Source organism: Leopardus geoffroyi, chromosome D2 (genome assembly GCF_018350155.1).
Source record: "Leopardus geoffroyi isolate Oge1 chromosome D2, O.geoffroyi_Oge1_pat1.0, whole genome shotgun sequence".
NCBI classification, from domain to species: Eukaryota; Metazoa; Chordata; class Mammalia; order Carnivora; family Felidae; genus Leopardus; species Leopardus geoffroyi.
Window position 1 is genome coordinate 81,793,173 of NC_059334.1, and position 26,051 is coordinate 81,819,223.

General features: G+C 56.4%; 3 protein-coding genes and 1 long non-coding RNA gene across 8 annotated transcripts in view; 2 read left to right on the plus strand and 2 right to left on the minus strand.

Moving 5' to 3' along the window:
• EDRF1 (erythroid differentiation regulatory factor 1) overlaps window positions 1-2,081 on the plus strand; it is a 39,852-nt gene extending 37,771 nt beyond the window's left edge. For both annotated transcript variants that reach the window (XM_045439191.1, XM_045439192.1), the window contains one exon: window positions 1,272-2,081. In XM_045439191.1, the coding sequence (XP_045295147.1) occupies window positions 1,272-1,428 (157 nt within the window). In that variant the 3' untranslated portion in view covers window positions 1,429-2,081. The remainder of the gene's footprint in view (window positions 1-1,271) is intronic.
• Window positions 2,082-3,680: 1,599 nt separating this feature from the next.
• MMP21 (matrix metallopeptidase 21) lies at window positions 3,681-11,048 on the minus strand. The gene is made up of 7 exons (XM_045439194.1): window positions 10,643-11,048; window positions 9,685-10,195; window positions 8,795-8,934; window positions 8,453-8,594; window positions 7,009-7,266; window positions 4,409-4,581; window positions 3,681-4,153 (listed from the first exon to the last, which is right to left on the minus strand). The coding sequence occupies exons 1-7, from the start codon at window positions 10,802-10,804 to the stop codon at window positions 3,854-3,856; spliced, it is 1,686 nt and encodes a 561-aa protein (XP_045295150.1). The 5' UTR covers window positions 10,805-11,048; the 3' UTR covers window positions 3,681-3,853.
• Window positions 11,049-14,937: 3,889 nt separating this feature from the next.
• LOC123577204 lies at window positions 14,938-17,611 on the plus strand. Its single transcript, XR_006701758.1, has 2 exons — window positions 14,938-16,191; window positions 17,247-17,611. It is a non-coding gene; the product is annotated as an uncharacterized LOC123577204 (long non-coding RNA).
• A 2,178-nt stretch (window positions 17,612-19,789) lies between these two features.
• Window positions 19,790-26,051, minus strand: part of UROS (uroporphyrinogen III synthase) — a 36,925-nt gene continuing 30,663 nt past the window's right edge. For all 4 annotated transcript variants that reach the window (XM_045439212.1, XM_045439210.1, XM_045439211.1 and 1 more), the window contains 4 exons: window positions 24,517-24,597; window positions 23,494-23,579; window positions 22,535-22,633; window positions 19,790-20,175 (listed from right to left, as the gene is read on the minus strand). In XM_045439212.1, the coding sequence (XP_045295168.1) occupies window positions 20,041-20,175; window positions 22,535-22,633; window positions 23,494-23,579; window positions 24,517-24,597 (401 nt within the window). In that variant the 3' untranslated portion in view covers window positions 19,790-20,040. The remainder of the gene's footprint in view (window positions 20,176-22,534; window positions 22,634-23,493; window positions 23,580-24,516; window positions 24,598-26,051) is intronic.

Consider the following 26,051-nt stretch of genomic DNA (forward strand, 5'->3'; position numbering starts at 1 on the left):
AAATTTTAATTTTCTTTGAATCCTCTTATGACAGTTTCCTCTTATGACAACCATGTGGTTCTGTTAGAAATGCTTTTTTGGCGGGGGGTGTGGGGCTGGGGCCTGGGTGGCTCAGTCGGTTAAGTGTCCGACTTTGGCTCAGGTCATGATGTCATAGTTCGTGGGTTTGAGCCCCGCATGGAGCTCTGTGCTGGCAGCTCAGATCCTGGAGCCTACTTCGGATTCTCTGTCTCCTCTCTCTACCCCTCCCCTGCTCATGTTCTCTCTCGGTCTTTCAAAAATTATGCGTTAAAAAAAAAAACAAAAATGTTTTTTTTTTTATGTTTATATTTGAGAGAGAGCGTTTATGTGAGTGGGGGTGGGGCAGAGAGAGAGGGAGACACGGAATCGGAAGCAGGCCCCAGGCTCCGAGCCGTCAGCACAGAGCCCGACGAGGGGCTCGAACTCACGGACTGCGAGATCATGACCTGACCCGAAGTCGGACGCTTAACCAACTGAGCCACCCAGGTGCCCCCGGAAAGGAGTTTAAATTTCTTGTAAGATTATCAGAGGTTTTGCAAACGTCAACCCCAGCCCAGAACTAAAACCTAGCCATCTTAGGCCCAAACTGTACATAATGAATGCATTTTAAACAATCACTTTACTGTGCCATGGGTGGTTTTGAGAGGAAGAGAGATTTGCCTGATTAAAGAAGTTGGAATAAGAGGGAGAAGAGAAATGAGGTTCTACAGAGGGTTCTCCAGGGAAGACCTCCCCACAGTCGCGTTACATGTGTGCTCGTTAACAGGGCTGAGGGGTGTCAGGCTCAGCACGGAGGAGGGAGGAAATCCTGGGTAGCTTTCCAGGCCCCAGGCTGCCCCAGGCTGGATTTTCATCGTAGCATATCATCGGACAAGCTGTTTTCTTCTTGTTTAACGCACTCCCCCCTCCACCCCCCGCCCACTGCTACCTCAGTAGCCCGCAGATGCCGTGAGCACAGGGACTCTGCCTGGTGTGTTTTGTTCACGGCCACGAGCGGTTCCCAGTACATAGTAGGCACTCAGATATTTGTGAAGAGAACGAACCTTGGTTTTAATTGACGTATTGAAGTAAATACCTAAAAACGGGCCTGGGAACAGTGACCGCGAGAAGGTAAGCACAGAATAGGCCTTAACGGACCACCCGCTTCCCTGTGGGCAGTGACGGTCTGGGACTGCTTATTTGGGTTTCTTTCTGGATCGTCGGTGGACCTCACTGTGCACTTCTGTTTTGTTTTTGTTTTAACGCGGCAGTAATACCGAAGAGGATGTAGTCCTCAAAACCAACAAGCAGATTTACTCCCAGCTTTTGAGAGCTACCGCTAACAGAAACTCTACTCTTCTGGAAAGGATCGACGTCCTCATCCAGTTGCTGGATCAGCTTGCTCGCGGCGGCAGTGGCGGCCAGTGACTTGGGCCTGAAGCTCCGTCCGCAGAGACGCTGTCAGTGCCTTCTGCTCTTGGGGGCCGGTTTGTCCATTCGGTGCTTCGTGTCATTAAATAGGAGGGAAAGACTCTCCTGTCACTAAAGACAGGCACAGCAGTGGAAACACAGTTCTCTTTTCCCGTCACGGACACATCGTGGTTGAGTTCTTTGCTTCATTTGAAGTGAAGGCAGAAGCAGACTGAAAGCCCCCGGCGTTGGTTTTTCAGAGACATACGTGGTGCCTCCGTGTTCACACCCTTGCTGTGATGCAGGTGCACTTGTAAACAGGTTTCAAGTCTATTGGGCTCCATGGGTTTCAGATAGAATTATTTTGGATGATGTTACCGTGGTCAGGGGAACTTGGATCCAGATGCCTTTAGTGGTTCCGGTGGGTTCAGGAAACATCCTGCGTCTGCGGCGCTTCCCGGTCGCACGGAAGGCGGCCCGCCCTCCCCCCGTGTCGCGGGCTCCGCGGTGTTGAGTTCGGGGCGCGCTCTGAGAGCGGCCGCTTCTCTCTGACTGGCTAGGACAGCTGATCGAGGATAGGTACTGCTCCCTCTTTCTTTCATTGTAAACTGGAAACTGTGAATAAGGTAAGAAAACTATTTTGAATAAATAAATTATTTATTTAAAATGTCTGTTATTTTTCCTGAATTGCACATTCTGCACTTTGAGTTTTCATCTGAACTGGTTTAATCAATCTTCCAAAGTGAAGATTAAAACATTAAAAATCTCTGCCATTCACCGCATCGTCACAGAACGGGACGCTGCTTGCAACTGTCACGCACCGCTCTCGTCTGGGCACCCGTGCGAGCTCTGCTTTCTCTGTGCCCACCTCGCGCTGCCTACCTGCCCTGGCACCACAGCTTCCGTTTCAAGGAAACGGAACAGAAATCGGGCATGCCGTCTCCCGTCGGGTTGACGGCTGGGACGTGTAGACGGGAGCCCGCTCTGCCGCCACGTCCGTCGGCCTGGCCCCGGGTGCGGGCTCACCCCAACCTTCAGCGCCTCCCGCAGCCCCTGCGCCTGGGCCAGTAGCCCCTCCGCTCAGTGGCCGTGCCCTCTGGAGGAATCTGAACCGTACCGGAAAGTTGTCTGGAATAAAGCTGGCCCTTTACAAAGTGCTTTCTCGAAAGCGTGCCGAGATTTTCAGGTGTTTTCCTTGGCGGTGAGTTGACACCTGTCCCAGCTTGACGGGACTGTCGCTGGCCCTGTCCTTTGTCTACTCCTTTGTTATCTGGTTTGCATTTCCTTGGGACAGACGTGCATCCCTTCTCAAAAACCACTGAGGCATTTAAAGTTTTAACTAAGTCGTGAAACAGATGTACAAAAGCAGACATCGTCGGGACAGCCGTCCCTCTGCTTCCCCTGCGGCGAGTGCTGTCCTCACTGGTCCAGCCCGCACACTTCCCCCGAGAAGATCCAGTTTTGAAGTAAGCTGGCATCAGGATGTCGCGTTCCTGGTCTTGTCTTCCGGCCTCTCCTTGGCTGAACAGCCTTTTAGTCGAGGAATATTCGTTTCTAAGCAAGAAGATGGCAATTCTAGCCGTCTTCACTTGTCGAAACAATAATATGAACGTTCCCTACAGGGGGAGAAAAAAAGTCTGTCTAAATGTTGTAATTTGCTGATTTTAAATGAGTGCTTCTTAAAGTGCTTGAGCTTTGGCTGGTAGGTGGGCAGAATTGTGCTATTTGTGGCCTGGCCATTGAGACGACTTGTTTTTCAGTTAATTTCAGGGCAGGGATGGAGAGAAGGTGCCAGGGCCCTGGGGCTGGAGTCAGAGGCAGGGGTCACCAGCAGGCACTGTGTTGACCCTGCTGGGAAGGACACAACGGTGAACTTCAGTTTCTAGGACTAGAAATATGCAAAGTAGTGTGGGCCTTGGCACTCCGACGGAGTTGTGAAGATGGAGAGAAATGCGTGGGCAAACCTTCCATACGCTGTCCGTGAGGGAAACGTAAGTTACCACGCCAGCAACTGTGGAGCGCAGTAGTGGAGCTTTTCCGATGAATCCCTATGTTTTCAGGGCAGTAACACCCCTTCTGTGTTCAGGGAGCCGTGTCTCCTTCCGTGATTGGATCCTTTGGCCACGGCTACGTTCCCATCCAGCCATGAAATCGGTACGGGGTGACGGGTGGCAGAAGGACAGGGATGTGTCAGGATTTGTTTTTTTTTAACCTTTCCTAAAAATGTCCTAAAATCATCCGGTAATTTTTTTTTTTTTTTTTTTTTTTTGGCCTGTGAAACGGACTTCTAAACCAAGTATTTGAAAAGTTCAGGTAATAGCTTTTTCCACTGGGTTTTAGCCCTATTTGTTTCGGTTACTAAAGACCTGGTTTATTTTCTTTGTAAAAGACCCGACTTTCTCTCAGAAGAGAAATCCCTTTCTCCACTTGCCTGTTTTTCTCCTCACATGTTCAGGGTGGAGGCATGGACGTCACAAATGTCAAACCACCTCCCTGAGATGGGCTGCTTTGGAAATAAGCCATTTGAAGGAAGCCAAGGCTGGTGCTGTTTGTCCTTGGCATTAACCACTTTCCAGTACGCATTGCCTTTGAGCAAGAAAACGGAGTTGTGTGCATAGGAGTAATAGGCTGAATCTATATTTCTGAAAGGATGGTTTTGTGGCTCTATTCCTGGAAATACCTCAGTAATCTTCATTGGATAAGAATCAAGTACTTGATTTCTGTTGACATCAAATGCAAACACCTGCAAAGCAAGTAAGAAAGTGAGACTGGCATTTCTGAAAACCATTGATTCTTAGATTAATTTTAGGAATGAGCTAAGTAAATCTGTAGCTTTGCACCAAATTTTCTGGGCTTGAATTTCTTAATTTTCCACATGATGGGACCCGCCATGGTCATACAGGGCCGAGGCAATTGAGAACAGCTTGTAACAACGTGGGCCTCTGACAAACCTCAGGGGGTGATAGAAGCCACACCAAGCTGGAAAGCTTCTACTTACGAGGGACTCTTTGAAGAAGTAAATTAACTGTTTTCTTCGGTCATAAAAGGCAGTGTCCAGAGGACTTGGAATGCCAGGAAATCCTTCCGAAATCAATCTGGGGTAGCTTCTCCCTTGTTCATCTTCTGTGTAGGCCTGATCCTTGTCGCTGTCGTATCTCCAGTACTGATTTCCTGAGAGCCAAACAAAACATGCTTATATGGCTTATTACCACTTAATTATGGACGACAAAGAGGCCCACTTTCAATCTAGGTCTCCGCCAACCATGATGTTTCACCATGACCCCAGAAGAAGGCAGGACCTCAGCATCTGAGTGAAGCCTCCACTCAAGTGAATGATTCTCCAGGTCTTGAATTACTTCTAGATCGGTTCTGACAATCATTGCCGCTATTAAGATGTCGGTTGCCTTTTGCAGGGCACGGCGGCCCCCTGGTGCTCATCAAAAGCAAAAACAAAATGACAAATCATACGGTCTTTTTCACATAAGCATCTTCTGCTTTTTTTCCCTTCTTCCTATGTAGTCTCATGATCTTCCTTTTACATGTTAGGATCCCAGGGGTTGCCGTGAATCGTTTTTCCACCATAATAAATATAAGCCCTCTTTTTACAGAAAACAATCATGATGCTTATGATCAGGTCTTTTAAAGATTTTGTTTAAGTAATTTCTACACCCGGGGGGGATTAAACTCAACCCCAAAATCAAGAGTCACATGGCTCTACCAACTAAGCCAGCCAGGCACCCCAGCTTTTTGTCAGGGTTGTAGAATTCTGCAGTCCGACTACCATCTCGGTTGTACAAATGAGGAAACCGGAGAAGCGCTGAAGCACTTCATCCGGATTCACGGCCCAGGTGGGACCGGTGCAGCCCGAGACTCCCTTATCCCACCCCAGCGACTCGACCCGCTGTCCTGTGAAGGCACAGCTTGTAATGTTGCTCTGTTTCAGTTCACGATCCAGATGCCTATTTCGTGCTCTGAAACAGCACAGGACTCTTCTGGACTCTCCTTATTAGTTACTCATCCCGAACCCTGGCATATGGTCAGCATAAAATAGAATAAATCCGCTGAGCTGGAGGTTTTTGTGTTCACAACCTACGTCACATCACAATCAGTTCCATTCTGTAGCAGCCGCCCACGCGAGTTCCCTCTCGCCCTCGGCCCCTGCTTCTATCCCCGTCCCCAAAAGGTTTGCCTTTGAGAGAAAACAGTGACGTTTGTCCAGCCAATGGCGCAGTTCACTCTAACTGGAATACTTGAATTTAAAGTATTCTCGGCCAGTTAAACTTAAGAGGTTTTTTACAGCTCCAAGACTAAAATACACGTGTTATTACAGCAGTCCCCCACGATGACCTAATTCTGTAACGAAGAGTCTTTGTTGCCCGTGGAAGCTCTCGTCCAGGACTTCTTAGGACCCTGAGAGATGTGCCTCCAACTCTGGGAGCCCTGAACTAGACAAGTCCGCCCTGGGGAATTTGTTTCTGTAACTGCACTCCATTCTTCCTTTGTGCGATGTAAAGAAAATTAAGGCCAGATTCGTGCACTGGTTTCTTGTGGCAAAATCTGCACACAGCTTCCTTTGGGTTTGGCTCTTGCCTCTCTGACTCCTGAGCCATTTAAGGCCAGAGGGTCCTACTGCCAGGGCTCAGGCGGACCAAGGGCACACAGCTTACCTCTGGGGCAGTTCGGGGAAGGGAAAGAAAAAGCCACAGAATCTTGTTTGTGCTTAGACTCCGGGCATTTGGTTTGCAAACAGCCAGCCTCCGTGACACGGGCAGAGGCCCCCGGGCAAGGCGGCCTGTAAGGGGAGCGGCGGGACGGTCCCGGCCCGTCTTCTCTGCGCATCCGCTGACCCCAGACCCCCGCCTCGGTCTCTGCCTCCCAGCAACACACTGATCCCCCCTGCTCAGAAACTGCCACCGACGCCTCACTGCCTGCTGGCTGAAGTCCAGCCCCCCGGCCACGGTGCTCGAGGCTCTCGGGGCTCAGGCTGACCCTGTCTTTCCAACCTAATCTCGTCCCGTGTGAGTGCCCTTCCACACCCCCACGGGTTCAGCTGCCTCAGACATCTTTTCCCCTCCCTCTAAAGCCTTGCTTCCGCTTCCTGTGTCTTACACCCCACCCCCCACCCCCGTCCACACTTCCCCCATCACACCCCCGCTGTCCCGGCGGGGCTCCCGGGGTCCCACACGGCCTCCGGGTCTGGATCAAAAGCCCTGACTTCTGGGTGGCTCCAGCCTCTGGTTCCAGGTGGCCGTGGTCACCTTTTCTGCTCTCCTTCACCACAGACTTCTAGCGGGGGGCTTGTAAGGCTCCTCCTCTCCAGAGGAAGAGTTAGCTAAAACTGCTGTCGGGGGGGCCCCTTTCTTAACAGGTCTGGGGCAACCACCTCTGCCTGGCACAGCCGGTTCACTCATTCATTTGTTCATGTGACACATTCAGCGCCTTCATATCCTGTGCTCAGAACTTACAGTCCGGTGGGACGAGCCAGTCAGGGGAGTCCCTGCAAGAGCACTAGAAGATTCCCTGGCACGGGGCTCAAAGCCCTCGTTCCGAGTGCGCCCGTGTGATACAAGAAATCGAGCCATCCGGGAGAACCTCTACCTTTAAAGAAATAACGTTCGTCTCTTCTCCACGTCCAGAGGTGGACAAAAGCGTCTATGTTGTGTGCTGGGATTCCGCGCCAGCCACTGAGGATTTGGATGGGGTCCCCGTAGCGTGTCCGGCTGTTTCGATTTTCGTAAAGCCAGTACCAGCCGTTGCGGAAGAAATACGTGCTAAACCTCATCATCACTGCTCCGTATTGGTTTCTCTCTTTGCGAATCCAGTCAAATGCGGTATCAAACGATCCTTCACATGAGCCTGCGGAAAAAAAAAAAAAAAAGTCCCTTGTCACCTGGGGCAAGAACCACCTGTTGCTACTTTCACGTGTGATTCAAATAGAGACCATTGCAAAGCTGGAGTTTTCAATTAAACTTTTTTTTTTTTTTTTTAGTGTTATTGAGAGAGAAAGAGCGCGTGCGCGAGAGGGGGAGGAGCAGAGAGAGCGGGAGACACAGAACAGGAAGCAGGCTCCAGGCTCCGAGCTGTCAGCACAGAGCCCGACGCGGGGCTCGAACCCACGAACCGCGAGATCGTGATCTGAGCTGATGCTGGACGCTTGACTGACTGAGCCAACCAAGCACCCGTCTCTTCGACGGTCTTAAAGCAAGACGCCACACAAGGCTGGAAGTAGGCCTGCCCGGAGGTCGGGGGGAGGGGGGCCTGCAGCACTGCTGGCTCACGTGGGCTGTTCCGGCTCATCTTGGTTCTCTTAGAGGTTCTCTCAGGGGTTCTCTTAGAGGCGCTCCCGGGCCTCTAAGTGTCTCCATGCGGATGCTGGTCATGTGACCACCTTCACCACAGCTGATGCCTCCTGACGGCTGGCCTGACCTCATTAGAGGCAAGAAGCTTGGTTCTGGGCACACACCAGAGTAAGACCGCCTCTGAGGGAAACACGTGCCGTCCTGGCACCGCTTACTCTCCCCAGAGGCCCAGGGCCAAGAACATAGGGTCCGAGTGGAACAGAAGGGGGGTGGTCTCTGTGTTCGGTGGAAAAGGGGAGGGCAGCTCGCTTTCCCTTCAGCCTCCAGGCTAAGCCATTAGTCACTTCAGTTAACTAACCATTCACACTTTAGCCTGAACAATTAAGAGATGAAAGTTGATCCTCCCTGCTCTTTGCTTTGGGACGGCAGGAACCTTCTCCCTGGGGCACCTTCTCCCTGGGGCTTCCTGGATCTGTAGCTCCCGGGGGAGGGGGGAGGCCACCCCTTGGGCGGCCCAGTGCTGTTTGGAAAACCGCCAAGCCCTGCTCCTTCCTCCCAGAGATGTGATGTAGCTGAAGCAGAGGCCACAGGAGGGAATATCCATGCCGGTGGCCACCTGCATCCCAGAGCTAGAAGGCAGCTACTGCTGGGTGCTCTTGGGGGGCCCGGCCTCCCGATAGGGAGCGGGGTCCTGCTGAGTGTCCTCTGGGAGCTCTGAGGATGATCTCCCAGAACAGTCTTACCGTACAGCTTCTGAATGGCTTTTCTGTCCGCCCAGTCCAGCTCAAACGCAGGCTCCTGGGGAGTATAATTCGGCCGCATTATGGATCCTGTCCTGTACGTGTGAGGCAGGCCGAGTACGTGGCCAATTTCATGGACGGCCACCTAGAAGGGGACAAAAACCACGGGTGCAGTGCCGACCGTGGGCGTCCGAGCGCCTGCCAGCGGCGGGCCTCGCCAAGGGGAAGGGGGACGATGGTGAAAATCGGGGAACCTTCCCAGAAGGCTGTCCGCTCTTTCCTGAACTCCAGCCCACCCTGCACCGCCCTCTGCCCGGTCACTCCCCGCGGCCCGAGACCACTTACTTTGAGAAGGCTGATGCCCGCATCACTGCTGGGAGGTGTGAAGTGCTCATCGTCGTCAAAGTGGATGTCGCCCAGGCGCCAGGCGTGTGCAAACTCCTGCCCGCTGCCATCAAAAACCCGGGGACAGCCCAGGTGCCGGCCTGGCAAGGGGACAGGGAGCACAGACACGTTCCCCAAAACGGTCACGGCCTCGAGGAGCTTGTAGTCCAGGAGCGGAAGCCACAACTCGCCTGCGCCACAGCGTTTTGAAGTCTAAACACTAAACACGCAGACTCTGTGGGAGCCCAGAGAAGGGTGCGGGGCATGGGGGTGCTATCAAAAGGCAAGATCTGAGTTGGATCCTAACAGCGGACGGGTCAGGACAGGAAGAAGGTGCAGCCCAATGATCACGTCCCCTTGCACGAGTGCTGGGGACTTCTCACAGCAGGGAGTCAAGGGAGTCAGCAGGGCAGCCCCTAGCACCCGTCTATCCCAGCGGGGGCGCCTGCAGAGAAGTTACTTTGTCCAAACCCACCTGGCCAGGAGGGCTCAGTGCCCTGGCTCGTACCCTGCTGAGCTCGCTCCCTGCCGCAATGCTCACTGGGCTGACCTGCTCCAAGACCAGCAGTGAGGGGCCTTCACTGATGTCCCTATGTGACTCCCCCCCGTCCTGTGCAGGGTGGCGTGCCCGCACCCTTCCCGGTGAGCTGTACTGAAGCGCCTACACAGGGTTTACGACATGACCACGTCGCCGCCAGGGGCCATCTCGGGACACCCCGGGAGGCAGCGGTCGTGGCACCGCTGGACGGGTGACCAGGGCGGGGCTCCCTATGCTAACCGGGCCCTGCCTGCGGCTGTGGGGGCCGGTGGCCGGGAGCCCAGGGTTGGCTCGCCGTCTTCGCCCTTCTCACCTCGTCCGAACCCCAGTTTTATGTCCACCGCGGCCCCGGGGGCGGTGAGGTCCTCCCGGAAGTCCAGCGGCGTCACCTCGCTCCACATCCTGAAGGCCAGTCTGAGGATGTGCCGCTGCTCGTCCACGGACAGCTGGCCGCTGGCGCCCTCCCCCAGCAGCCGCCACGTCAGCGTCCTCTTGGCGAAGGCCCGGGTGTCCCCGCGGGGCGCGGCGTCCTCGGGCCGCGGGCTCCGTGGCGGTAGCGGCCGCGCGAAGCGCTTGGGCCGCACCGGGGGCGGCGGGGACGCCGGCGGCCGCGTGTCGGGGACGCCGCAGCGCGGCCTGTTCATGGCCGCCAGCGTGGCCGCGTCCAGCCGCCCGCTCGCGGGCAGCGCGTTGACCTTCTGGAACCTGCGCACGGCCTCGGCCAGGGCGTTGGCCCGGGGGCCCGCGGGCGGCGCGGCGGGGCCGGGGGCCCGGGAGCCGGGCCTGGGGGGCGCGTCGGCCCAGCCGTACTTGGACAGGAAGCGCTGCGGAGAGAGGTGGCGAGCGGTGGGGCGCGGGTGTGTGGGGTTTACGGAATGGGCGGGCGGGGGGCCTGTGTGTCGCTACGCGTGTCTGCAGCCACGGGGCGTGCTCACGCGTGTCGTGCGGCACGGCCAGCCCGTGGTTATGGGTCGTTTGCGGGAGGCCCCCCGCCCCCGACCTGAGGCGGCGTGGGTGTGCACGGACCTGCGTGTGCGCGTGCCCGCGCACGCATGTGCCCAGCTCTGCACGTGTCCTAGTGTGCACGTGCCTGCGTGTGCGCAGGTTTGCACGTGCACGGGTCCGCCGGCGCACGTGCCCCCGTGTGCACCTGCCGGCGTGTGCACGTGCCTGCGTGTGCTAGGGTTCACCTGTGCGCACCTGCCTGCGCGTGCTAGGGTTCACCGTGCACGTGTGCACGTGCGTGCGGCTGGGGCCGGGGCTCCTCCTACCTGCGCGGCGAGGGCGTCCGCGATGGGCTGGGCCCGGCGCAGCGGGGGCGGCTCCAGGTCCGAGCGGTCCCGGCTGTGGAACAGCGGCTCCGGCCCGGCGGCCCGGGGGGCAGCGAGCCAGCAGAGCAGCAGGCTCCGACGGAGGATGGAGGCGGCCAGCATGGCCCGATCTGCGCGCTGCCCTCCGGCTTCCCTCCCGTCTCCCTCCTGGGGCCCAGGCCCCCGGGGACGCTTTTATAAGCAGCACCCCCGCTCTGGGGAGCCGTGCGTGTCCGAGGCCTTCGCAGCCAGGTCCGAAGTGTGCCCGCCGGGAGGCCCTGGCCCAGCCGCCCTTTGAAGACCCCAGGAGTGCCCTTCTCGTTGGGGTGAGAATGTTTGCCCCGTCCTCAGGTAATTACATCCTGCCCTGGCAGCCTCATGTGGATTCCGTTTCTGTGGTGACGCGCTCCCGGGCAGGCTGGCTGCCCCGGCGAGCAGTGGAATGTTCGCGAAGTCCGGGGGTCCTGTCGGTAGAAGTGCAAAACCTGGCCGCCAACCACCTGCTGTCGCTCACTGCACCTGCGGCCTAACTACCTGATCATCAGTTTGCTCACAGCGTGGGTCCTTTCCTTTTCTTGGCGGGCCCGGGTTGCAGATCTTGTTTCTCGGATCTTTTCTTGCTCCTTTTTATACAAAGGATGCTTCATCAGTATAGGAAAACGTAAAATTAACAAGTGCTGAGAATCAAGGAGGAGATCCAGTGATTCAGAGGGTGACGTTTGATGAACATTCTTGCAGGTACACGTATTGTGTACGTTCACGGGGAAGTACGCGTGTATAGTTTTACGTAAACCGTGTTCTCCATTAGCTAAAACTCGGTGATTCGAATGCCACGGGCAGCTTCGGTGTTCGTGAACGTAGGCGTTCGTCTTCCTAGTCAATGGCTGTGTGGTGTCCTAGTCTGTGGGTCAGGGATTTTTATACGAGGGTAAACTAGGATCCCTGGAGGTTCTAGAACTGGCCCCTCTCGGTTCACCCTCACAAAGGAGTCTTTTGAAGGAGGGGAAGGGAGGGGGTGGGGGTGGAGAAGAAAATATTAAGCAGGGCCAGGCTCAGCTGCCTGGACCTTGTAACTAGTCACGTCTGGAGAGGCTGGGAGAAGTGATTAAGGCCCTCCAGGCACTTGGCTGCAGGTGAGAGCTTGGAAGGTCAGTGTCAAAGGTCTGAAAACAGCAAGTGTGCGGGTGTGGGGCTAGCCCTTAGCTACTCATTCATCAAATCCTCATGACCGTTTTAGGGACAGGGAACCTAGAAATAAACGTGGTGGACCCATTCTTTGCCATCAGGGAACTTTTTTTTTTAATATATTTTTTTTAACACTCATTTATTCTTGAAAGACAGCACGAGCAGGGGAGGGGCAGAGAGAGAGGGAGACACAGAATCCGAAGCAGGCTCCGGGCTCCGAGCTGTCGGCACAGAGCCCGACGCGGGACTCAAACTCAGGAACCATGAGATCGTGACCTGAGCCGAAGTCGGACGTCAGACACTTAACCGACTGAGCCACCCAGGCGCCCCCATGGAACTTCTATTCTAAGTGGAGGAGACAGACAATAAACCACACAATGAATGAAAAATTCAAACAGTGACAGGGGCTAACGGCGTAAATCAGAAAAGCGAATGCTTTGGAGGTGGGGAGTCCATATTAAGACGGGCAGGGATGGGGCGCCTGGGTGGCGCAGTCGGTTAAGCGTCCGACTTCAGCCAGGTCACGATCTCGCGGTCCGTGAGTTCGAGCCCCGCGTCGGGCTCTGGGCTGATGGCTCAGAGCCTGGAGCCTGTTTCCGATTCTGTGTCTCCCTCTCTCTCTGCCCCTCCCCCGTTCACGCTCTGTCTCTCTCTGTCCCAAAAATAAATAAACGTTGAAAAAAAAAAAAAAAGATGGGCAGGGACTTTACAAGTCCATCTTGTAAAGATGAAATGGAAGCAGTGAAAGAAAAGAGAGACACTGTCACGTGTGACTGGGGATTCATGTGTGGTGTGGGCAAAGGAAAGGACAAGTGCAAAGGCCCTGAGGCAGGATCCGGCGGTGTAGCAGAGGGCTGGTGGAGGGTCAGTGGGGGGGGGAGGGGGAGGGGGAGGTGAGGATAGAAAAGAGAGGGTGGATGGGAAGATGACGAAGGACGTGGAGGTCAGGTAAATTGGATTCTACCCTAAGTTCAGTGGAGATCTTTTGAGCAGGAGAGTGACCTTATTGATTCGTTATTTAAAGAATCCTCCTGGGGTGCCTGGTTGGCCCAGAGGACCAGGCAATTCTTGATCTCAGGGTTAAGTTCGAACCTCATGTTGGGTGTAGAGATTACTTAAATAAATAAACTCAAATCCTTCCAGTTGCTCTATGCAAGATAGATAAAAAGGGGTGCAGCCCAGAGGCAGGTGTAGACGGCACCGGCTGGCCTGGCCCTCCTTCCTGGGTGTTCCCCGCCCCAGCAGCCCTTCTGTGCCAGGTCGGTCTGTCTGATGGCCCTGTAGCCCGAGACCTGTCACGGGGCTCCAGGACATTGGCTTTCCGAGGCAGGGCACAGTACTAGGCTGTGACCCAGCGGGATCCGTTCCTAGTGAGGTCCCAGGAGCGGGTGTTTGGCCTCACACGGGGGCTGCGGCAGCGAGGCCGGCACCTGTGACATCAGGGTGTTGTGCTCAGTCAGCTCCGGTCAGCTCGGAGACCTCTGGGGCCAGCCACGCACCAGGTGGGGACACAAGAGCGAGCAGGGTTTGGGGGGGGGGGGAACGTGATTAGAAACCCTCCCAGGGCTTCCCGGGTGTAATCGGAAACCCACCGAGGGAGGGTGACGGGGAGAGACGGAAGAAGGAGGCCCCTCCGGGTCGGGAGGTGGCAGTTTTAATAAGCGAAGGGAACGGACATTCCAGGTTCGTCCTGGGCAGCGGGCGGGATTAATGGATCCCTGCACCTGCCCGCTGGATCTTGAAAGCTTATCAAGAGGCTCTACCTGGGCCGAGTCCCACGTACCCTGCGGGTGTTTTCAACCCCACGTCACCTTTCAAGGCTGTGTCCTCGGAGCAGCCGCCAGGAGCGGGAAAGGCAAGAGGAACAGAACCCACGTTCCAGGGACTGCGAGGGGGTGAGGTGCCTCCGGGTGCCTGGTCCCGCTCACGGGTCAGTCGGCAGTCACGTCTTTTAGATGACCTTCTCCAGCAGGGCCCTTCTGGTCACTAAGGGCGGCTTACCCTCAGCTGTGTCCACAGATCCCCCTCCCCACCCCCCCACCCCAGACTAAAGCCCTCTCCCCGTCTCCTACCGACGTGATCTCCCAGCTCCCTGAACCGGCACCACTGGGGTGAGAGGACTCGTGGTCACCCCTCTGGGAGGAGCCTGGGGGAGGGGAGGGAAGCCCGGGTCCGCAGTCAGGAGACAAGTGTGGTTCAGGGTGTGGAATTTCTCATTACCCTCACCCCCACTTCGCACACTCAGAAGCAAGCCCCAAGCACCCTGTATAATTCTGTGCGTGAAGATCCTACTGTAGGTCTGCGCAAGATAGACGCGTTGGGAAGAAAAGCAAAGCATCATCCTGCCTTAAGACGGAGCAACAACCCTCTGTTACCACATTTCCCTGGGCAGCCTGCACGGTTTCAACGCTGGCCTTGTTCTCTGTTAACTTCTAAGTGGCCTTCCGAGCGGAAGGCCCATCCGAACGCTTCTGTAAAAAGCGAGGAGGGTGAAAGGCAGGCTCGAAATGACGCCAGGCGGCACGCAGGCCCTTTGCCCTTCCCACGTTGACTGCGGCGCCGGGGGGGCGGAGCCGGGCGGCTGCCGGTCCCCACGGCCGCGCCCACGAGGTCGGCTCTGCTCCCGTGCGTGATTCCCACGACAGGCCCCGTGAAGCTCCTCTCGCCTCGCCTAACTAGAACCGGCCTGGCAGGCGCTCCGTTTCTCGCCATCAGGACCCCTGCCGGAGCCGGCGCCCCACTCCGGAGGCTTCTCACTGCGCGGTGTCTCCCCTGCCAGAGTTTTTGTCAGTTACGTGCGGGTGTGTGTAGAACGTATATAAGCACATACAGTAAACCCTTGGGTCGCGAGGCACTTGTTCGGCACCTGTGTCTGCAAGACCAGCAGACGTTTCGAATCGATTTTACCTTGATGAACGAGCGAGGTCTTGCAGTAGGAGTCCCATGATCACAACTGAGCCAGTGGTGGTTCTCTCTCTCTCGCTCGCTCGCTGTGGGATTATGGGTGATCATCTCCCACGCTCAGATGCTCGGTCTCAGGCTACAGCTTTTGGCAGAAATTGGTGATTTTTCGGAACATTGGAAGGTGCCCACAACTGGCGTTAGTGTATCTTTGTCACTTCAAAGCACCTCTGGACAGTCCTTTGCTTTTCCAGACAAGAGTGAGCTTAGGCACGCTTTGCTTCACTCTAGGTCATTGGACAGGTTCCCTGTTAAAGTTGCATGAAAACAAAAAGAACCCATTGAGCCAACAGACGGCAGTGATTCCGTTAGAGTGAAAGTCGTCCTACACAAGAACCCTTCTCTCTCTTGTCCCTCCCACACCAGCCACGAAGGTTTTCAAAGGGAAGTGCAGGTTAATTTACTTTTTTTATATTTTGTGTCTTCTTTATTATTTTGTGTAACAGTATCGCAGTCCTTTTTACCTGAATATTTTTGGGTTGTGGAACGAATCATCTGAGTTTCCTTTATTTCTGCTGGGGAAATTCGCTTTGATGTACAAGTGCTTTGGATTACAGGCAGGTTTCCGGAACAAACTAGGCTCGCAAATCAAGGTTTCGCTGCGTGTAACTGTGACACGTCAATCGCGTGTCCATTTACACGTGTCCCTCATATTTATCAAAATAGTTCACGTGTCCATATATGGTGGACGGTGAACACACATCTGAATAAATGGCTACACAGAGTTGCCCGTGTGGCCAAAACCAAGTGTAAGGGCACTGTTCACCTTCCCACGTGATTGGGGTTCTTTTCTGTTTCGTTTTTTTTTTTTTAATTGAAATCTCAAATTGTGTTTTCATTAGAAGATAAATCCTAAATGTTTTCTCTTGGGGAAACGAAAACCTGCGAAGGCACAAGATTTAGAGCAAAATGTTTCTAAATATTACGCGTTTCCCGGGAGGCTGACATTCTGAACATGGAACAGAATGGAGAACTCTGTGGATGAGTGGGTGCGGGTGTCGCGAGAGCTGATGTCACACAGCCTGGGTTCTGCGGGGTCAGAGAGACCCATCGGTGACTGTTCACCCAGCAAGCTCCGGCCGGAGACGGGGCATCGGAATGTCAGGTCTTAAAACGTGCCCGACAGCTGTCCGTGAAGATGACAGTGGGATCGTTAGGGCTTTCTGACGCAAGGGTCTTGTTCCGGAACATTGTTCTTTTCTGCTGTGGTGTGCGGTTGGCCTCATGCAGCTCAGGGCCTCGGGACTCAGGGATTGTTGCTTTTTGTCTGGGAGTGTTGCTGTCCCCGATCTTCAAAGCCTTTGAGTAGACTGACTGGCTTCGCGAGGCTCCCAGTGTTTGATGAGCTAAATCGCTTACTCCAGGTAAAGTGGATTTTGAGGAAATCAGTTAGCTTTAGCAGGGAAAATGGCAGAGCACAGCGTGCGATCTACAGTACAGACAGGGGTGGCGGGCTCCCGGTCGGCACTCCTTGTCTCTGAGCTGGGGAAGGGTTTGGCCTGAGGCTTCCAGAATCTTCTGAAATGTTGAGATGTCGTGATCCGGTTGTCAGCGGGAGGACCGGAAACGTTTTTCCCCCTCAAGTATATGTCATTTACGAAATGGGTTTGCATATTCTCAGCACCTCACCGCGTGGCATTTTGAAAAAAGACCTTCCCTTCATTATTCCCATGGGAGATTAAAAAAAATTTTTTTTTCAATGTTTATTTTTGAGAAAGACAGTGCAAGTGGGGGAGGAGCAGAGAGAGAGAGGGAGACACAGAATCGGAAGCAGGCGCCGGCTCTGAGAGCACAGAGCCTGCCGCGGGGCTCGAACTCATGAACCGGGGAGATCACGACCTGAGCTGAGGTCGGACACTTAACTGGCTGAGCCGCCCAGGCGCTCCCTGGGAGATTTTTAAGCCTGATGTACGGTGAGGGGTCAGTTCTGGCTCTGAAAGTGCATACACCTGTCAGGAGGCCCGGGTGTTTGGGAAACCAGTTGCACGAGGATGGGCCTCTTGTGACTTAGCAGCCTGGGAAAAGGAAAGTTCTTCCTGCTCCCCGACCTTCTGCCTTCCTGCTCTCTGCACTGGGCACTTCAGTCGATTTCCATCACGAATAAACCTTCTACCCCCATGGCTGCCCCCCCCACCCCGCCCACCACCCCACCAAGTTCACGCACGTTTTAAACGCACGGAGGGCTCTGCGGCTTGGGGCTCGTGGTTCCCCGGTCTAAGGGGGCGTGCTGAGGTTGCTAGGTGGCCGCGTGGGAGGGAAGCCACGTTCACTGCTTGCCTGCGCTTCTCTGCCCAGGTGGGTGTGAGATGCTCCGAGATCATGATGGCTATTGATTTGGAGATGATGATCGCCATCGGCGTCTGCTTACTGATGGCCGCCTGGGTGCTGATGTGCTGTTTCCTCTGTCTTTGCTGCAAAGTGTCCAGATCACTGGAGTGAGTGGGAGAAGCGGAAGGGCAGAGAGAGAGGTATGTGTACTCGATGGTGTGATGTGCCCTGCTGACGGCCTCCAGTTGTAAGAAACGGGCTTTAAAAAAAAAAAGATATCTAATCTCACGTTTATCATAAAATCTCTGAAGGGAAATAGGACAGTGGCATCGGCACAAAAGGCAGGTGACTTGGAGAAGGCCATCCGGGGACTCGGCTGTCACCTAGCTCCCTGCTGTCCGGTTCCCAGCGACAGAGCCTCAGAAAGCGGTCCTATGGCAGTGGTCCAGAGAGGTGGCCTGGGCCGCATCTCCCGGCCCCAGCCCCGTTGTGTGAAATACAGGCTGTCTGTGTTGAGCTCGGGTGCCTCTGACTCTGTTCTTTCGAGGGGTCTGCAGGCAGCCGTGCCGTCTCTGATTCCCAGGCGCCTGGGACTCGGGACCAGACGATCACATCTGCCATCCCGGCACCACTTCCTACCAGAGACGCCTCTAAACTCAGACGTAGCAGTAAGTGCTGAGCAGTATTATCTTATTTATGAGGATATGTGACACGCTGCTTATCCACCACCACCGTCAGCTCTCGAGGGAGCTCCGCGGGGTTCCAGAAGCAGTTTTCCGAGCTGCGGGGGACACGGCCGGGGAGGCGGGAGCTCACCCCCTCCCGACAGCTGGGGAATTGCAGCCCAGAAGGCACGAGTGAGTCTCAGGAGGTGGCAGGCAGTTCACGGGTGACGGGGAGATGGGGCTCCGAGAGGGTCACTCCGCCCCCCGCCGGGTGCCATGCTGCCCCCACCCCGAGCTTCCCGGACCCTTGGGACTGTTAACTTGCTCCCTGTCCCCACAAAGAAGGCCAGGCACGGTCCATCGTGGAAGGGCTGGTTCCTGTCCTCACCCAGACACCCTACCTGAGTGGGGGCTCCTATGTGGCAACTTTGCAGGAGTGTGGGGGGGACGGGGTCAGGGGCCGTGTGCACATGGGACAAGGGGGCAGGGCAGCAGGTGGGTCAGAGGCAGTGACGTCGTTTTCTGGTGTATCGTGCAGCAATCTGGCGTGGCTGTGACCTCCGAGCGCACGGTCAGGGGGCCGCCTCGCCCAGCCCGCACGACAGCCCGGTGTGGCACAAGCCGTGTCTTCCAGTTAAGGCGGGTTTAGCCAGCTTGGTCCAGGGGGTGGCGTTCTGAGGCTGGCCTCAGGATGTTGCCCCGGCAAGCCCGGCGTGGTTGGCACAGCTTCCTGGCAGCTGGGGGTGCCCGCATGGCCGGGGCAGAGGCCTCAGGGAGGCTCAGTAGGCGGGCCTCGGGGCTCCTTGGCCACAGGGGCTCCCGGAGGGCACCACCGTGCTGCCTGGGGCCGGGCTCTTCCCCAGCAGAGAAAAAGGCTCCTTGAGAATGGCAGGGATTCCGAACTCCTGACTCCAGATTTGACTTTCTCATCAGAGAGAAGCGGTGGGATGGATTCTGGCCTGTTTTCAGAGAAATGACTACAGAGGAGAACTACGGGGTCACCGCGGCACCTGCAGAATTCTTGTTCAGGTCACGCCAAGACTTAGAGAACTAGGTATTCCCGGGTTCATACTCTTCTGCTAAGGTGACTTTGATGTGAGGTGGCTTGTGAACGCTGCTGGTCTGGGCCTGCGTGCTTACGTACACGAGTCCCCTTCGTCCGCCGGTCGCACGCCAGCCGTGTGACCCTGAGCAAGTCCTACGATGCCCTGAGTCTCCGTTCCTTCCTCGGAGAAATGGGAATAATAGTGGTGTCCGCTCCTCAGGGCATTAAGAGGAACGGGGACGAGGGGCAGAGCCCCGTGTGCGGGGCTGTGGCACGCGGGAACCGCTCACTATGGCACGCCTTCCAAAGAGACAACGTGCGGGTAACGCAGTCCTCTTTCCTGCACCGGCTCCCATTACTGAAAGACAGACGGAGGTTTCATTCAACCCCGCCCAAGTTCCCGGCCAAGATTTTAAAAGCAGAAATAAAGTTGGGGGTAGATTTCTGAAGCCTCTCTGCGGGGCACTGTGCCTGCAGATGAACCCTTCTTAAATTTTTTTTTTTATGTTTATTTTTGAGGTGGGGGGGGGTGGGGAGGGGCAGAGAGAGAGGGAGACACAGGATCCCAAGCAGGCTCCAGGCTCCGAGCTGTCGGCACAGAGCCCGACACGGGGCTCGAACCCACGACTGTGAGATCATGACCTGAGCCGAGGCCGGACGCTTCACCGACTGAGCCCCCCAGGCGCCCCTGGACAAACCTTTTCTAAGTAAACTGAACGCCCCCCGCCTGTCAGATGCCCAGCCTGACCTACGCTGCGTCTGGTTTCCGAGGGAAAGAACCTCTCCCCATACACGGACCGCAAGTGTCCACAGCGCACACAGCAGGAGCCTGAGGGTCCTTTTTAGGAGATGAATGAAACTACTTCCTACGCGGCAGATTTCATCATTCCCACCAGGGCCGGCGGATCTCAGGACGTGGGCACATCGGTTTCCTCGGCGAACACAGCTTTGCGTGAAAACAACAGGCAGCAAGTGACAACGCAGTCAGCTCGGGGAGCCGGTGCTTTATTTGGTTTCCTTCCTGCTGCCGGAGGAGCCCCGGCCGGGCCTGGGAGCCGGGGGCGCCGGCCAAGCCCAACGCCGGCCCTGGGGCCCACCCCGCTCCCGGTGTCCCCGCGGGTCCGCGGAGGCATGAGGCAGAAGTCCAGGGAGCCCGCCGATGCCTGGCTTCCCCGCAGCGGTGGTGGTGCGACGCCCGGGTCCGGGACAGCCGCGCGGCCGGAAGTGCCAGTGACTCAGCAGCCGGGGGCCTGAAGTGCCAACCTGAGGCCCTTGGCCAGGGCTGGTGGTGTGGGGCTCTCGGCCGTGCAGCTCACAGGCAGGCCCTGGGCGGCCAGCGCACGGGCGGTGCTGGGGCCGATGGCGGCGAACTGCAGGAGGAGAGAGAAGGGACCTCAGTGCACCTGCAGGCCGGGCCGGGAGCGGGAGGGCGGGGGGGGGGGGGGGGCAGGGCCTGTGGCCTGTCTGGACGCCACTGCTCACGCGTGAGCTCCTAACGTGTGTGCTCACGCCTCCCGATGGGAATCCAGCCCCACACCCGTGCAATGCCTGGCCTGCACAACCTCCTTACAGCCTCCCCGCCAGCCTGCGGCTCCGGTGCGGGGCCGGGGTGCCGGACCCCGGCACTGGTGCCCACCGCCTTGGCCACACCTCCGCACGCCTGGGTGGGGCCCAGTGGAGCACAAAGTCTGGAAGGCACCCGGGGCACGCGGGGGCCCCGACGGGTCGCCCCCAGGAAAATGGAGCAGTCGAGAGACCAGGCCCTGGAGCCAGAGGGGCAGGTTCCCATCCCAGCTCCGCAGGATCGTGGCCGTAGCAAGTGACCCTCCCTCTCCGGGCCTCTGTCTCTCCGTTTGTGAAACAGCAAGGTGAACAGGCTTCCTCGGCTGCCGTGAGGGTCACGTGGGGCAGTGTGTGTAACCACTGGCACCCGGCACCAGAAGTGCTCAGTGACCGCCAGCGGCTGCTGGGAACCCTGGTGTTGTTCCCGACTAGAAACTCCGACGGCGTGAGCCTGTCGGGATGCCGGGTGAGCTGTGAAGCCGCGACGCTAAGTGAAAGAAGCCGGCCCTGAAATCCCACAACAGGCAAGTCCGTAGAGACAGGAAGTCGGCTACTGGCTGCCAGGCCACCCAGGCACGGCTACCACGTCCGGGGGGGGCGGTGTGGTGCAGGGGGACGAGAACCGGGGCGGCCCGGCACCCCTGCTTATCCCAGCCTCTAAAACGGTACCCGCTCACTGCGTGCCAGCCGCTAACACTGAGCGCTTGAGGGTCTAATCTTTTTAATCTTCTGTCCCCAAGAGTCAGACAACGTTCTCTTTCCCCAGTGACCTAAAGGCAAGTCCTGGGCCTCCCAGAAGCTCACCATATGACTTTGGCAAGTCATTTAACTTCTCTGGGCGTCAGTTTCCTCGCCTGTAATAAGGACAAAAGTCCTGATTCTGCTTGATTTCTACCCCTGGAACGGTGTGAAAATCCGACAAGATAATTGCCTAGAAATGTTCCGTCAACGGGCCATGGCTCGAGTATCACCGAGGCTAACAACGTGGACTCAGGCTTCCTCAGTTCAAACTGCGGCTCTCCCTTCTTCCTGGGAGACCAAGGGCGGGGCGCACAACTCTGAGCCTAACTCCAGCTGCAAAATTGGGAAATGGTGCCGACCCCACAGGTGTGCTACGAGACATCCTGTGATAAAAGGGAAGAGCCCTCACTCCGCGTGAGTTGGGACAGTGCTGGCGGCCTCTGTCCGGGGCTCCAGGTCACCTCCGCCCTCTCCTCGGTCCCTCTGCAGCTGGCTCAAGAGCATTCCCATTACCGGCCCCCTGGGCCTGGTGATACGTGTAGGCTCCTGACAAACAGAGTCCCTAAAAAGTGGGACTTTCATCCTTTGAGTTAAAAGACACGAAAAAGGGGAATGGCTTTTTGAATAGATTCCAGGATGAATTCCAAGATGCTTAGATGGGAAAATGGGAAAGGATGCTCGTGTGCGTGCCAGGCTCTGGCTAAGGACTGACTTGAATTTTCTCATCGAATCCTGAGACTAATCCATCAGGAAAACCCCTTACTCGGGGTTTTGCTTTCCGTGGTTTCAGTTACACACGGTCAGCCGCGGTCCAGGACCAGATGACCTTCCGTGTCCCGTGTGGTCAGGTCTGGAGTAACCTCACGCCTCCGTCATTCACCCCCCTCTGCTCAGCACGTAGGCCTTTTCTCATCTCTCGTCGTCACAAGAAGGGTGTGGTTAGAGGAAGATATTTTGAGAGACCACGCCGATAGAACTTTTATTACACTGTATTGTTAAACTTTTATTGTTAGTTATTGTTGTTAATCTCTTACTGTGCCTAATTTATAAATTAAATTTTACCACAGGGATGTCTGTGATAGAACAAAACCTAGTATATCAGGGTTCGGTACTAACCGCAGTTTCAGACATCTGCTTGAGGGTCCTGGAACGTACCCCCCACGGGGGGTGCTGTACAGGCCACAGAGGGATAAGCATCATGTTACAAATGAGGAAACAGGCTCTGAGAGGTTAAGTAACTTGTCCAGGAGCACCAGCCAGGAAGCGGTGCTTGGGAATTCTAGAACCCTGCCTTTCCAGTGCTCCAGAGCTGGCATCAGGGTGTCTCCTGGGTCAGGAGTGCTCTGACGTTACACGGAAGCTCTAGGATAATTAGTAAAAATTTTTAAAAATCCTTAAAGACCAAAAGCCCACTGAATACCTCACCTTGATTTGACCAATGTTGTCACCAGATAACTCTTGAATATGCTTGAGGCTGTGGGTGAGGCCAGAGGGGCTGAAAAACGTGATGCTCGCTGGGATGCCCTGCAGGGAGGAAAGATCAGTCTGTTGTCATAGGCCAAGGGTAGAGAATGTTCCCCTAGTGCTGTGGCTGGGCCCTCAGGCCACATGAGGCAGACCTGAGGATCCACAGCAGGAGGGTCCCTGGGGGACGTGGCCTTCTCTGCTCCCTGGAGGCCGAGTTCACGGGAGGCGCTGTGTAGAGAGCAGGGTGCCATTGGGGAGGCTGGGCGCTGCTCCTCATGGTGCTGCCGGCCGGAGGATGGGGGCACTATGGACCCACATGCCCGGCCCAGTGGACAGTGTGCCTCTGCTCATGTGGCCAAAGTGGCACTGATCAGTAAGGCAGCAGTCCAGCCCGGCTCCCTGTCCGCTCTGCACCCCTTCTGAGGACGCAGAAGACAGGCTAGCTGCGTCGCCTTTTGGTTTGCACTAAGGGGACATCCAGAACCAGCAAGGCATCTAGAAGCCTGTCCCAGGAGAGGGGAGGGAGGTCTTACTGAAAACAGGAGCGGAAAACCTCGACTCAAACAGGCGCCGCCCACTCTCCTGTCTGAAGCCTCCAAAGGTCCCTGTGACCTCCCAGATTCAACGTAGACCCCTCGAGGGCTTTGTGGGCCTTCCCAGTATGGGCCCAGCCTCTGCCCCTATAGCTCTGCCAGCCCCCTGCACGACAGCAAGGCCCCCAGCTGCCCAGGCTTACTATGTCTGGGATGCTATGCATATGGCTTCGTGTAAATTATCTCCTTTAATCCTTACAAAAACCTTAAGAGAGCGGTCCGGTCCCATTTCACAGAGGTGGAGATGAAGTCACACTGCTGGGGATGGGGGAACGACGCACAGGTGCCCGCCCCGCTGGAGGTCTCCCGGGGAGCAGCACGCACCTGCTGAGAATAGTAGCTGTGGAGGTTCGCCTGGATTCCCGGGTGTGGGACCTTCTGATAGACGATGATGCTTTCCATGGGAATCCCTGGACAGGAGCAGAACCAGGACACGGGCCTCATTACACGAGGAAGGCAGCGGGGTCCCTGCTCTGCAGGGCGGTCCGTGCAGACGGGACAGCGCAGCACAACTCTCCTGAACAAGCAGCCGGGAGCTGAGGTGCAGACCGTGCCCGGGCGCCCGGCCGGCCCTCGGCAGCCCGTGATCCTGACCCCGCGGCCTAACGTCCTCTGCCATTATTCCCGGTAGCGTTCAGGAGACGGAGGACACCACCAAAGACACACGATCTCTGCTTTAACGCAGGGGGGATCGTTACTGGGTCTAAGATCCTCCTGGGGAATATTCTTTACGTGGGTCACTGGAGATCGAGGACAGAGGGCGGGAAGAGGAGAGCTGCGGCGCCGCGCGTTTCTTGCCTTTGGAGAGCCGGGCCTGGTGCCACCTAGCGTCACAGCGGCCCTGGGCGGCAGGCTCTGTGGTTGTGCTCATTCCGCAGGCGGGGATGTGGACACGTGCACCGCGTGTGACCTGCCCTTGCTCACACAGCTAACGAACAGCAGAGGGAGAGTTCAAACCTGGCTTAGTCTCTCCTGAAGTCTGCACTCCAACCTGCCGATGACCCTCTGCTCTCAGACCCGCCCGTGACAGAAGGTGTGTGGGCCACACTCCCTCTCCCCTGCCCACCCCCCTCCCCCCGCTGCCCCAGCACTTGAGTGGCTGGGGCTGACGTGCCGCCGGGGCAGAGGGCTGGTCTCTAGACCGTGACAGTGGAGTGGCGAAGGCTCAGTGACACTCTGTGGGCTCCTGAGGGGCAGCCTGCCACTGCCCCCCACCCCTGCCACGGCCTCCTCTCCCCAGGGGGCTCTACGGGGCTGACCACAAACACTGACCACGAAGGCTCCCGGTAGACCCGAGGAGGCGGACAAGGGAGGGGGTGACCACGAGCCCCAGTGCATTCTCATCACCTTTGTCCTTGAGCATCTTCGGCAGGATTTCCCCTTTGATGGTTCCACAGGGAAACAGGAGAGGCAATGCTGGTGACTCCCCTGCAGATAAATAACCGGACTTTGTGAACGCTTTTGAGAAGGGGGTGCGTCTGCACAGGGGTGGGGAGGAGCCGCTCCGGGCCACCCGGCATCTGAGTGGGTAGAAGCACTGACCTTGCCGTAGGAAGATCACAGGAAGTTTGGCCGAGGCGCTCAGAAAACGGGTGTCCCCACAAGCCGGGGGCCACCCCCCCCCGCCAGGCCCCTCCGGCCCCCCTGGTGCTGACGAGGCGCCTGAGCAGCAGGCATGAGCTCTGCCTGTCACTGGAGTCAGAAGGCCAGAGGCTGGGTGGTGTCGGCACTGCAGACGCCCCCCCAACTCGGGAGGAGCCGTGGCGGCGACAGAGGTGGCTGGAGCCAGGGCTCGTGCCCCCGAGGTGGCAGGGTGAGGGCAGCCACCCACGGCCCGGCAAGCACCCCCAAACAGAGACAAGCTGCATGTCTACTGTCCCCGTCAGGACGGCGGCCACCCGGCCAGGGGCCCGAGGGGCTGCTGGGTGGCCATGTAGGGGCCCCGTCTGCTGAGGACGGCCGTGCCTCTCACCTCCACTCCCCGTCTCCGCTCTAGGAAGACCTAAGGGTGTGTTCAGTTCTAAGCTCTCTGCAGAATCTTGAAGATGGTGTGAAATCCAAACACCAACTCGAGGTAACACCAGCCAAGAAACCAGTAGGCTGTCACATGTTAGAATCCGCCCCAAATGTGAGCATTTTCATAGAACTAACCATTTCCCCCCTATATCCAGCCAGCCAGCCATCATCCATCCTTCTATCCATCCAGCCATCAATTGGAAGAAGTTTGAATGGCTGTTGCTTATGCACACTTCTATATCCATAGACCTCCCTGAACACCTCTTTGGAGACTGCAATTACAGGAGGGAGCAAAGCAAGTTCTTTCCATCTAGCACCGTCTCTACGAACACCCAGTTAAACAACGGGAATAACTGTAGACTTCTTTTGAGTTATTAAATAACTACATATTGGTGAATGTTTTCTTTGAACTGTTCTGTATATATCAGCACTGATACAAAAGAACATAAGGAATGGGGAAAATTTTAAATGTACATGATAAATGCCCACTGATTTCTTTTTTCCAGTGTGAAGAAATGTTACATGCATGACGTGTGAGATCCATAAAGACATATTTTTAAAGCCACGTTCAGGTGCTGTTTTCTTAACCAGAGCTCAGGCATCCCTTCAGTGGCAGCATCTCTGTGGGTGTTAGGTGCTGGGGCAGGACTCCAGGGGCCAAAGCTTTCCCACAGACCCCAACCACCTGCTCTGGGTGGCTTCAAGAATCCAGCAGGGAAACCACGGGCCCACCTTGTCAGCAAGCCCAGCCCTAGCAGCGTGCAAGGGGCCTTCGGAAGATTCCGGAATCTGCCCTTTGAAGCATCTCTTCTGAAAGTAGCAGAGTATTGAGCTGCTCATATGCTTATTCTCTGATTCTTGGCCAT